This window comes from Andrena cerasifolii, chromosome 14, assembly GCF_050908995.1.
Source record: "Andrena cerasifolii isolate SP2316 chromosome 14, iyAndCera1_principal, whole genome shotgun sequence".
NCBI lineage: Eukaryota > Metazoa > Arthropoda > Insecta > Hymenoptera > Andrenidae > Andrena > Andrena cerasifolii.
Window position 1 is genome coordinate 5,312,181 of NC_135131.1, and position 11,751 is coordinate 5,323,931.

At 48.6% G+C, this 11,751-nt stretch overlaps 2 protein-coding genes across 2 annotated transcripts; both read left to right on the plus strand.

Moving 5' to 3' along the window:
* Positions 1 to 562: 562 nt before the first annotated feature.
* On the plus strand, positions 563 to 5,981 carry LOC143376153 (uncharacterized). Its single transcript, XM_076826081.1, has 4 exons — positions 563 to 676; positions 5,163 to 5,317; positions 5,706 to 5,813; positions 5,876 to 5,981. Exons 1-4 carry the CDS (start codon positions 563 to 565, stop codon positions 5,979 to 5,981), a joined length of 483 nt encoding a protein of 160 aa, XP_076682196.1.
* A 2,474-nt stretch (positions 5,982 to 8,455) lies between these two features.
* LOC143376184 (uncharacterized) lies at positions 8,456 to 11,314 on the plus strand. Its single transcript, XM_076826146.1, has 4 exons — positions 8,456 to 8,599; positions 8,698 to 8,870; positions 10,166 to 10,282; positions 11,185 to 11,314. Exons 1-4 carry the CDS (start codon positions 8,456 to 8,458, stop codon positions 11,312 to 11,314), a joined length of 564 nt encoding a protein of 187 aa, XP_076682261.1.
* Positions 11,315 to 11,751: the final 437 nt, after the last annotated feature.

An 11,751-nucleotide genomic window follows, 5' to 3' on the forward strand; every position in this document is an offset into this window, starting at 1 on the left:
TCGTTCCGACGGCGCGCAGCACGCCGACTACCCCCGACGCTTCAGACAGGGAGATTCTGGGTCGTGAAACAGCGCGGAGAGGGAGCGGAGGATCGTTCAGTGTTCCGGACAGTTTGGTTGTTTACTCGGAGAGACACGGTGTCCGGGTGAGAAGTACCGACACGCTCCATATTTTAGAGGAACGAGTGCTGGCAGCTCCGATGTTACTTTGCCCAAGAATATTCAGGTTACCTCGGGTTTTAGAGCACGAAAATTCTATGATGCTTATCGCCACAGCTCAAGCTAAACACTTTTCAACGTCTCCGTCCGTTCGGTACACTGAATCCGTGACGTCTGCCGAATGAGATTCATAAAACCTCCGGGGAGGCTCGCTAAAAAGAACGCGCGAGGATGAGGGGCCCAGGAGCGCCCCGACTGCGGCGAAAAATTCGTGATAGTGGGGAGGCTAGCACCGTTACCGAATGTCCCGAGCCGAACTCATTCGATCTCATCGGTACAAGACAGCTCGACGCGGGCTAAAGCAGTTCACGTGAATTGTAGCCGATAGACGGACTCGCGGATTATGAGACTGTTGGTCTGGAGCATCCTCTGCTGGAGCCTGGTGATGGCGGACGAAGCGGTGGCCGCGGACAGGGCCGTTAGGTCCCTGGCGTTCCGGAAGGGCAGCTCCTTTTTCGTGAGTATCCAAGCTCCGGCCCCCTCCGCTCGTGTAGCAATTGAACCTTGTAGGAGAGATTCGGGGACTCGAGCGTGAATCGTTAATTGCCAGGCCAGCGCAGTGTGCTCAGTGGGGTGGTCGAATCTGCAAGTGGGTCCTGGGTGGACGTGCGATTAGTTTGACGACCGCTGTATCACTTGATCACGCGATTCAATCGTGATAATTACGCTTGCACGTACCGGCCGGGCTGGATCGAATATTTCAATTTCTCCGCGATCGATGGGGGTCGGTGTGCTTTCATAGCCATTAAACCCTTTCAGGGCTCCTCGGCGCGCGGCGAACGCCTTTGCGCTGCACGGCTGCTAGATTCGCGAAATTAGCCAGCCGTCTGTTGTCGCCTCGTATTCCGTATATTAAGGCCTGTGTTTACGGGGCACGTCGCCTATACCGGCGCTCCGAGCGTCGGCAATTTACGGAGCACACGCACGCGGGAATATGGGGACTAATGTAAACCAATCGCTGTCCCTGTATTTTCGCGGAAGGGCGCCGCGCCAGTATTATTTGCCGGTCGGCCAAGCGGGAAGTTCAACGAAATTCATGTAAAGTGAGTTGTGCATCTTTTGATACGTAGGTGGCATTGTTTTAAACAGGGTTCGAAAGAGTTCGGGGAGTTTTCAATAGGTTCTATTTGAAACATCGACCGTGGGACTTTTTTTAAAAATGTTCTCAGATTATAAGTTCCCATGAGAACTGGTAAAGTGAAAGTTCTAGTTGGAATGGAACTTGTAAAATATAAAAATAAAAATTTCTAAAATATCTGCTCCATGAGAACACTTTCTAGAGAAGTTCCTAAGGGTAACATTTCTTTGAATAAAAATTCCACAGGAACAGATATTTTCTTAAACGAAACATATATAGGGTAAACTGTACTAATGCTGGCACTGCACTAATCATTCGCACTCCTGATTAAAAAGCACAAGCTTAGAAAGTACTTTTTTTTACAATTTCTTATTTTTCTGTCACAACACTGCAAATCCCAGTAGTTGAACTACACATTTTACATCGGGCAATACCACAAAGTGGGACATAGGGCTGAGTTTTAGGCGTTTTCTTAAAATTTTAATAAGGGTAGGTAACTATATTTTGTCGCTTTATAACTAAGTAATGGATTGAAATACAGATTTACTAAGTGTTGTAGGTATTTAATGGTGAATCAAATAATCTGTGTAAAAGCTTTAAACTTCGTTTTTAACTACATATGTGTTTCTATAAAACCTCAAATTTTAGGGTGCCAATGATTGTACTTCTATGCCTATTCTTGTTTTTCATTGAATATTTTTAAAATAAAAGACTTAATAGCTCCTCAATATGTCTTATTTTAATGAGAAATCCATAATCCTTGATAATAACTGAAAATTAAGCCCATATAAAAACATCACAAAAAAATATATACATTCCAATCAGGATTTCCGCTTAGGGTGCCAATCATTGTACAGTTTACCCTAAGTTCTAACAAAATTCTTTTAAAAATAAGAGTTCTGGAACTTTTTCCCTCCCTGGTATTAAATTATCAATGACTATTCAAAGCGACAAACTCTATCGTCAAAAAAGGTGTCGCAATAATTTATTTAATTATAATAAACCCTTTACTACTTGCCCTTGTAATAAGTTTTCTAAAGCTGTACGTAAATCTCGCGCATTCAAATTGTTTTCTCTGTCTTATTAACTTCCTACACGATTATTAAAAAAAGTATATCCGCCTTTCCTTGTGCATTTATATTTCAGTTAATGCAAACACAATCCGAAACTCGGCAAAAAATATTGTCGAGCTGCATATACAGTGGGCAACGCCTTTCGAGTTTCCCATCGACCCTCCGCGACATCTAATCGAATGCATTACCATCGCACGCGGTTAACCGTTCTAATAAGTTTGTAGTTTCCGAAGGGGAGGGCAGGCCCGACGCTGGCGATTGTTTACGATTTTCGAGGGAACGGGGGATGCGGCAGCTGCGGCCGCCGCGCGGTACGCTGCACTCCCGTCAAAAGAATTATGCGATTCCCGATGATCCAGTGCACTTAGGAGCAAGTGCATCGGGAGTATCGACGATACTCGGCCGGTGCACGCGCGTTACCCACCCCTCCTAATGTAAGAGACAGCGGCTGAATTTCAGATCACCGACCGTAAATCGATACCGCTCCGCCTGAGCGCAATGTGCAATGCGGAACAGTAAAGCGCGAAGGAGAGCGTGCAGCGTCGCGACGCGCTCCACTCCACGGCGGAGGCACTCCTACCCTCGTAGCATCCAATATCGCGCGAAGTTAAACGAGAGATTAATTCGTTTTAAAAGTAGGATACGAGGACGCGATGGGGAGAGGAGCCGCTCAGGAGCGTTGCGTCGATACGAGCGATTCTCGATGCGATAGACACCGAAGGGGTGTCCGATACTGCGCGCGAGTTTTTTATTTAGAGACCGCGAGCGGAAGACGTCTCTCGTAGCCGTCCGACGAATTTTCCCCGCTCGGAACCTAACTTAGCACCGGGACAAAGGGTGCTCGCTCCTCCCGCGCCACGAAATCCTCCAATTACGCTGTTAATTATTCTGCACACGACCGTGAAGGATTATTCAATTTACCCGCGCATAACTGGGAAACAGCTTCGCCTCGTCCTTTGTCAAATCTGGCGATATCAATTGGACAAAGTGTCCTCTTAGAGAACAGAGCGGAATAATCGAGTTTTCTTTCCCCCGCGTTCACGGTGAGAAGCGAGGCTGTGCGAAACAGGGAGGAGATCGCACGGCGACTTTAAGGATGCTCGCGCGGATCGAATCGAAGTGTATCGCGCGGATACACATTCGCCATTCATCATCGTTCTTTTTCGACGGTCTCGAATGCGCCGCTACACTCGCCGGAGGATTATGCAGCGCGGAAGGACGCCCGCGCATTTTTATTATTTCTCGAGCTTATGAATTGGAAATCCGTCGACAAGTTTTTGCAGCGAACCGATGTTCCTCCGAAGCCGGAAGGTATTAGCCGAAAAAAGCTCGTCGCTCGACGCACACGTACGAGCAAGGAAGGGCGTGGAACGCGCTCGGTTCTATTAAATCCCTTGCTTCCTTCCATCGATGTCGCGAGAGATAGCGTACGAACCGCTGCAAAAAGAACGTCGCCCGCTCCCGACGTCGATTAATCTGAAACAGGGAGACTCGCTCGGAGATCGGTCCCATTTTCAGTCCCATCTCGAGCAAGGTAACGTCGCAGCCTTCACCTGCAGCTAGGGAATTCAATCCCGGGATCCCGGCTGTTTTTTGGATTCCATTTTTATATTCTTTAATTGTTCGTGAAGTAATTTACGTTTTTAAAAATTCTCGAAATTCTCGGGATAAGTAGGAAGGATTTGAAGATTTTTTTTTTGATAAAGGGATGTTTTTATCAAAGAAGCATTATATACATTAGAAAATTCATACTTTTGTCTGTAAAGTGTGAAATTTTCAACAGAAAATTCGGTGAAGAAGCTGCGTGATAGCTGTTTCCGTACAACTGATTTTTCAGAAAAGGCGTCTGCGGCAACCATCATATCCTCGCTGGCTTTCATCCGAAACAAAAAGGGAAAAATTACTCTTAGACAAAAAAGCTAGTAGTTGTCGTAGCCGATTTTGGTTCTTCCAATTTTTCACAAAACCACGGGCATTTGAACATAGAAGTCGACTTTATGACTAAAACTGTGAAAACTCATAAAGTCGACTTCTACGGTTTTACAGAAACGGCTACCACGCAGCTTCTTCTTCGAATTTTTTAATGAAAATTTCACATTTTATAGACAAAAGTATGACCTTTCCAACGTATATAATGTTTCTTTGATAAAGATATTTCTGCACCGAAAAAAAATTCTTTAAATGCATCCTACTTTTTCGTCCTAAGGCCTAGGGGTGTACGTTACCCCTCAAAGCAACCCCTCCGCGATATACAGTTTCACAGAGGCTTTAAAAAGCGTTGTTCCTGGCCGGTCGACGGGTCCGAGCGGTGGCAGTAGGTGGTGGGAACGTTGGTCGTCGCTGGGGCTTGCCCTGTGTGCACTGTTGTCGATGGAAAATTGAAATTTTAGGCGGCGCTGGGATCTCGGACAGCTTACAGCCCATGGATATTACGTGTCCTCCTTTCCGACCTCTTTTTACACGCTGGCGATTCGATATTGGACTCGGTCGGTGGCCATCGGGTGGCAGTTTTTGAAGAAGGAAACGCGATATTGGTACCTCTCCAAGCATCCACTTCCCAGCCCCCTCTATTCCGGCTGTTGCGAAAATCAAACGCCCCGCCCACGGGATCCATTAATCCTAATTCGACTCGAGAGCCCGGGACTCTGCCGCTGGATCATCCAACATGAATCGCTGGCGAAATCTGAATTTCCACGGGAGCCACTCAAAGGCTGGCTCTATCGTCGCTTGTACTACTCGCGACGTTCCCCTCGACCAGTCAGCGACTGTTAACGCAGAGCTCTCCCTTTCAGAGCAGAGTAAATTTCAAGATCACTCTGCTACCGTACACGACGATCTTCGCCCAGGCAGCCGGCTTCAAGGTGGTGTGGGAGCTTCCCAGCGGCGGCAGCCGAGCTGGCAGGTCCATCGCCGAACTCCACGAGGACGCGGAGCTTCTGTACGAAAGGTAATAAATAGTTTAATAGCCCGTGAATAATGCAGGGGCTGCTAGACGAACCGTGGCCAGCCGTATGGAAGCTGCCCGGCCTTGGGAAATTGCCGTGGATCCGCGGCGATCCTGCACCTAGAACCGCCTGGCCGAGGGTTTCCGTTCCGGGCTACGGATCGGCCAATAGTGCACCCTCAACTGGTTTCCGCAGTCGATCTCTGTCGCGGCTGGTTCCTCTTCCCTCTTGCTTCCCAAGCCTCTCCGAGCCCACGTGTCACGCCATTAGCCGGCGCGGCCGATGGCTCCCCTTGATTTCTCCGGGCCGCAATTCAAGTGTTCATGGTAGACATTTCCTTCTGGCGTTCCGCGTGATCTCGGGGCGGGCCTGAACAGCTTCCTGTTTCAGCCAGGGGTTCGATGGGAGGTCCTGTCTGCTCAAGAACCTCTGCGAGACTATGGAGTACGTGGGCCATAGGGACGGGGTCATAGGGAAGATATTCAAAGTACTCGCGGGGTAAGTACCCTCATGAATGTCTATTACAACATCGGCAGAGCTAACCGTCCCTCTGATTTCAGATCGTACGCGAACAATGGCAACTCCACCGTGGACGCGTCCTATTGTGACATCCATGTTAGAAACTGTCCGCTGCAACTGGTCGGGATCGACACTCTTATAGATTAATGGATCTGTGGAAAAAAGCTGCGCCTGCCAGTGTGCATAGCACTTTCGTCTCGCCGTTTAAATTCGAACGTGTTCCCTCGCGTTATCCCCGGCAGACTTCCAAGCGTCGGCCGGCAACGACCCCAGTCACATTCCGCGACAGAACGGGTATAATTGCATCCACGGTGGCCACGCGTTAACGAAAAGCATTAATTTAGAATGCCCTGCGGTTTTCTTGCCAGACACGGTGAAACGGGGATGGTGCGTGCCCGCGACTCCCATATGCAATTAACAGACGCTCGTTCCACCGCTATGGGCTGCAGAATGAGGGAATAAGTGTCGCCGCGGTGAAAAAGGGCGCTCCCCTAGCCGCGGTTTTTCCGCGGCAGCGACACTCTGCCGAGCGAAGACGGTATGAATTAATATAAGCGCGAATTTTAAAGTACAACGGGCGAGACGACAGTGGTCTATCCGCGGCCAGCCATGGTCCCGTAATCGCGAGCTTCTGTATTCTTTAGTTTCATTTACGACCTGCGTGTCGTTCCGCAATCGCGCCACTCGGTGGATTCCCTGCAGGGGGTAACTACCCGAAACTTCCTGGATAATCTGTCGTCTCGGAGCCTAATGACGAGCAAAGTCATTACAATTTTTATTACTATTTGTGAATGGCGCGGAGCCCAGTGGCGCAAAAGAAAAAGGAAGAAGGAGATTAATGTAACCACGAGTGAAGTAATTTAAGAGCTTTGTAGAAGGAAAATAAATCTGGACTTTATTCTTTAAATAAATTTGCATAATTACCTACCGAACATTATTAAATTTGCATTGAAAGTATTTCTGTCCCTCGACTCGACTCCGCCAAGATTAAATCCTGAGTTGGCTGCTGGAGCCCAGAATGTTCAAAAGAGCTACAACAGCGTTGTAAACATTTTTAACGAGGTTACTTAAGGGGTTATGCCTAGTTAGGCAGTCGAAAAGAGGCGAATATTTGTGAATTTTTTTTGAACAAGCGAAAGCGTATATTTTTACAGAACTTTTTGCGCTTAAAAGAGCAACATTTAAAGAACATTTGGTAATTTTTTCGTGGAAAAATATTTAAGTTTATAATAAAATAACAAGCGACATCCAAGAAGAAGATTTTTTCCTGCAAAAATTACGCGAAAAAATCAGGATTTCAACTTTAAATAGCTGCCATGTTGTTTTAACTTAATATTTCGGAAAATTCTCTTTGTCAACCTGAGGATACATTAATTTACTAAAGAAATCTTTTTTGTTTTTTGATTTTAGATAATCTGGTTACGAATAGCAGTGCTCACCGCGAAAGCAAATTTTTAAAAATGCTTCTTGGATGTCGCGTGTTATTTTATTATAAACTTAAATATTTTTCCACGAAAAAATTACCAAATGTTCTTTAAATGTTACTCTTTTAAACGCAGTAAGTTCTGTAAAAATATACGCTTTCGCTTCTTCAAAAAAAATTCACAAATATTCGCCTCTTTTCGACCGCCTGACTAGGCATAACCCCTTAATACAGTGTGTTCCGAAAGGATTATTGTCTCCCTATATCGATGTCCCTTCTCCTCCCTGGGCATGGTTAAACGTCAAGCATCTCTCAACGATTACCAGCGATGACGCGATCATCTGGACCCCGACATTTATACTTTTGCCGCCAAGCAATCAGTCAGCGATCGAATTGCTTTCGCCCGCGCCGCTTCGGGAGCGTTTAACCGCGAGCGGCAATTATCGCCGCTTAATCGCCAGCGGAATAGCAGATCGCAGGATCGGAGAGCCGTTCGCTCCTTGGCTTTCAGAGCCGATGAAAAATTTACGATTCCGCCGTCCCTTTGTTTCCTAAATCGTCGAGCGTCGCTCCTCCGCGACGGTGCATGCAAACGCACAATTCCTCCGGGGACTCTTGGCTAATCACCAAAGTGGGCGTCCGCTCGGAGGTAGAACTCGGTGGACTCGGTCAATTCTGCGGCATTCAGAGCCATTACCGTGGAAAACTTGACCGATTCTTCGGCGACGGGGCCGCGCTTCCAAGCTGAAAGCCGCTTGCTCCCGAACCCCGACGCAGTCGCTGGAGTTTCCCAATCCCACGCCGCTGCCGGCATATGAAAAATGTGCCCGGAGGTCGCGATACCGAGAAGCAGACGGGGATCGAACGGGCGCCTGGTTTGTTTGCCGAACGAATTGTCGGAGCGTCGTCTAGAGGTTCGTTAGGCCCGTGGAAAAACACGGCCGGTTTGTTCCCGTTAGCTGAGAGGCTCCAAACTATTCCCCGGCGGGAACACTGGCCCCTTAGTGTGGAGCGCATTCCAGCGGCGTTAAAATCACTCTTGATCCACGGGCCCTCGTATCGGCCGGCATTTGCGGCGATCCTGTCCAGCACGCGGTGAATTTCTGCTCCGAGCCTTTTTCCCTCGGCGGGCTCGCGGTCTGAAAGGCAGAACCGGGCGCATGAGAGCGGGAAGTCGTGCCGCAGCAGCGTCGAAGGGATGCCAGGCATCCGACGTCTCCTCCTCGTTCTCGCGTGCCTCGGTTTCGTGATGATCGACGCGCTCCAGGCCACGATCGACGCCCCCAGGACGCTCTCCAGGAGCAAGAGATACTTGATCTTCCCGGAAGGCAGCAACGTGCAGGTAGGCGGCATCCGCAGATTTTCGCCCGACGAGATTCAGGCGAGTTTGACACGAGCGATCGCGGTAGGATGTATCTACGCTTTCTCTGTCTCCGCTAGCTGGTGTTTTGCCTGACAATCGGAACGTACGCCGCGGAGAACGACGTGGTGATGGGCATGACGGCCGCTTTGGCGTGGGAGCTGCCGAGCAAAGTCGACGCCAAAATATCGGAATTGCTTCACCGTAAGAGCCGGAGCGTCGTGTTCCCGAAAATAGAGGCTTTCCTGCAATCGTAAGTGAATCGGTTCGCTGCCGATCCTCCTCGAATCTCGTCGTTCTTCTCGCCTCCCGAGGCAACTCGGTTGTCCCGCGGCGCGATCGATGCGTAGATGCGGATCATAAACGGGCCGGCTCCGGTATCATTGACTCGCACCACTTGGACCGTCGCAATACCATTCTCTACCGCAATTCGCGATTAAGGAGAAGCTTCTTCCTACCGAAGTTCTGCGAAGCGTCGAGGACTAAACGTGTTGGATAAGATAAGGAAGGTTTAGCAAAGGCAGCGCGAAACAGCGAAGAAGAACGTCGCGACTCGGAAGCGCAGGAATTTCAATATTTTCCTTTCATCCTCCGTATCCTTCCGCTTTTTGTTTCCGTCTAGCGAAAGCTCGCCCCCATTCGTCCCCGAACCATGGTGTAACATGCAAATGGAACTCTCTTGCCCTCCCTCCCCCTGGCTGGCACATGCAAATGCCGCGGTGGTTGCAGGAATTTTTATGCGAAACGTGCGGGAATAACGAAATAGGAAGACACCAGGTTTGATTCCGCCGCATTATACAACATATTCCATTTCTTCCGGGCCGTCTCTGCCTCGCAGCAATTTGTATTTACATGACGACACGAAACACCGTATTATCTCCCCGCAGGCATGAAATATTAAATGCAACCGCGTCTCGCGTGGCTCGCGCCATTCGGAAGAACGCGGAAACCACCGCGCGAGCTCATTCCGTCCTGTGCACGTAATCACGGACATTGTCCAGGAGCCGAAAGAATTAAACGACAAACGCGCCCACGAATGATCCGCGAGGGAAAGAGGCAGGGAGAAATTCCTCTTGACGCGGAAGTACTTGACAAGACAGTCGCCACTTGACGGCCCCCCTCCCTCCCCCCAGGAAAGCCAAGATTTTTCACGACATTGTCCTGCAGCGTAGGAATTTAATTAACACTCCTCGCCGCGGCCAGACGACCTGATTGACATTCCTCAGCCTCCCCTACGCCAACCCTCCCGACGCCCACACTCTTATCGCTCTATTTCCGTGATGGCGCTCGCCCGCTGCACCGGAAACGCCGATCTCGTTCGACACGTACTCTCGCTCCCCGGGGGAGGGGCCCTCGCCCCCGTTCCTTCCCGAAAGTTTCCGGCCGGGAGCAGCCCCGACGAGCAACGTATTATACGCATCATCCGACGGCGTGGTTAAAGTTAAACGCTCGAGTCGTCGGTAATTGTTTCGGCCGCGGGAAAGCCCGTCGCCATTAAACTTGCGCGCGGGTGGCAAGCAACTATTTTAAACGAAACTTCATCGATAGCACCGGCCTCGACGGCAGGGCCTGCGTGATGAGGGCGGTCTGCGAGGCGGCCCAAAGGGATCCCTCGAAACTTGGAGAAGGCACCTTCGTCCAGGAGCTGCTGCACGCCGTCTTCGCGTGAGTACTTTATCGCAACTGCGTTTTTAACCAGGGGACTGGATCAGACCAATTTTTCATTTGCTGCGCTCCGATATCGAAATACTTGCTCCAGCTGCTTTTTTTAATGAACATTCTTTTAATACTTTCAAACAGTGAGATTCCATTTGCAACAAACCCCTAGCTTTCCATTTTCGCATAGAAAAAAAATTATAAAGAATGCTTAATTTTCGGGCAAAGAAAGTACTATGACTCTTTAACACCGAGCTCTACGATATAATATCTTTTCAATGATGAAAAATTGAGAATTGGTGTTTATTAATCACATTTCATTCGTCTGCTCTTATAAAATGAAAGAAAATTTAAATAATAAATAAAAATTTGGAGCAGCGGAGCAGTAAATATTTTCCGTGCTTCGGCACCGCTCCTGCTGGTGACGAAACTCCACTGCTCCGCGGTGTAGCTCCGAGCTCCGCTCCAAAGCTGTGTTTTTATCTACTTGTATAATATGTACTATATAATTTCTAACTACACATTTTCACTTTCTTCTTTTCGTATATGTATTTGTTTTCCTTATCTTCTTGTTACTCTCGCAATGTCTACTTGTGCAATAAAGAATTATTATTAATAATAATTATTTTTAATAATAATAATAATTCTTTATTGAACAAGTAGACATTGCGAGAGTAGACACTGCAATACAGAATTATTATTATTAATAATAATAATTCTTTATTGAACAAGTAGACATTGCGAGAGTAACAAGAAGATACAGAAAACAAATACATATACGAAAAGAAGGAAGAGAAAATGTAGAGTTTCGAGATTCGAGTGGATTAAATTATCGGTAGCTGACCAGTAAAACCACTGAAATCGGTGAGTCCGTTAAAGGCAGCGCCATGCTTGACACTCGCTACTTGCAGGCTGCCCAAAGACGGAGGAAGGTTCGAGCGACGGGAGGATCGAGGTTACGACCACGCGCACCAGGCCACCGAAAATTGCGAGAGGCTGTACCCGAGCTGCCAGCACTCCATTTACGAGGTAGACTTCTGAGGCTGGCTAAAGGAACCCCGCTGGCCCCTGCAATCCGACGTATTCGTATGCGTATGCAACGTTGACCGCGTTTCGCGTCGGACGTTCCACTTGCCTGGGGGAACGCATCGGAAGTTTCCTTGGCCACTCGCCCGAACTTGGTGATTTTTCAACCCGAGCCCAGCCGAGGAGCCCGCATAATCTTCTGGACCAGTGAAACGCTCGCTCGATCCTTGCCAAGTTGTGCGTGCCGTCGTGTATATACGTCTGCTTCAGTGCAAGCGCAAACCGGGGTGAAATCTGGGATCGCGGTTGTAGGTACGAGTTGTTACATCGATTCGAATCGCCGGGCTGGGAGAGGTGAACCGAAAGGGCAGCTTCCCCTGTCTTCGTTAATCTATCCGCTGGCTGAATACGAAACAGCCATCTTCTCACTCGTCGCGGCGACTCCTCCGACT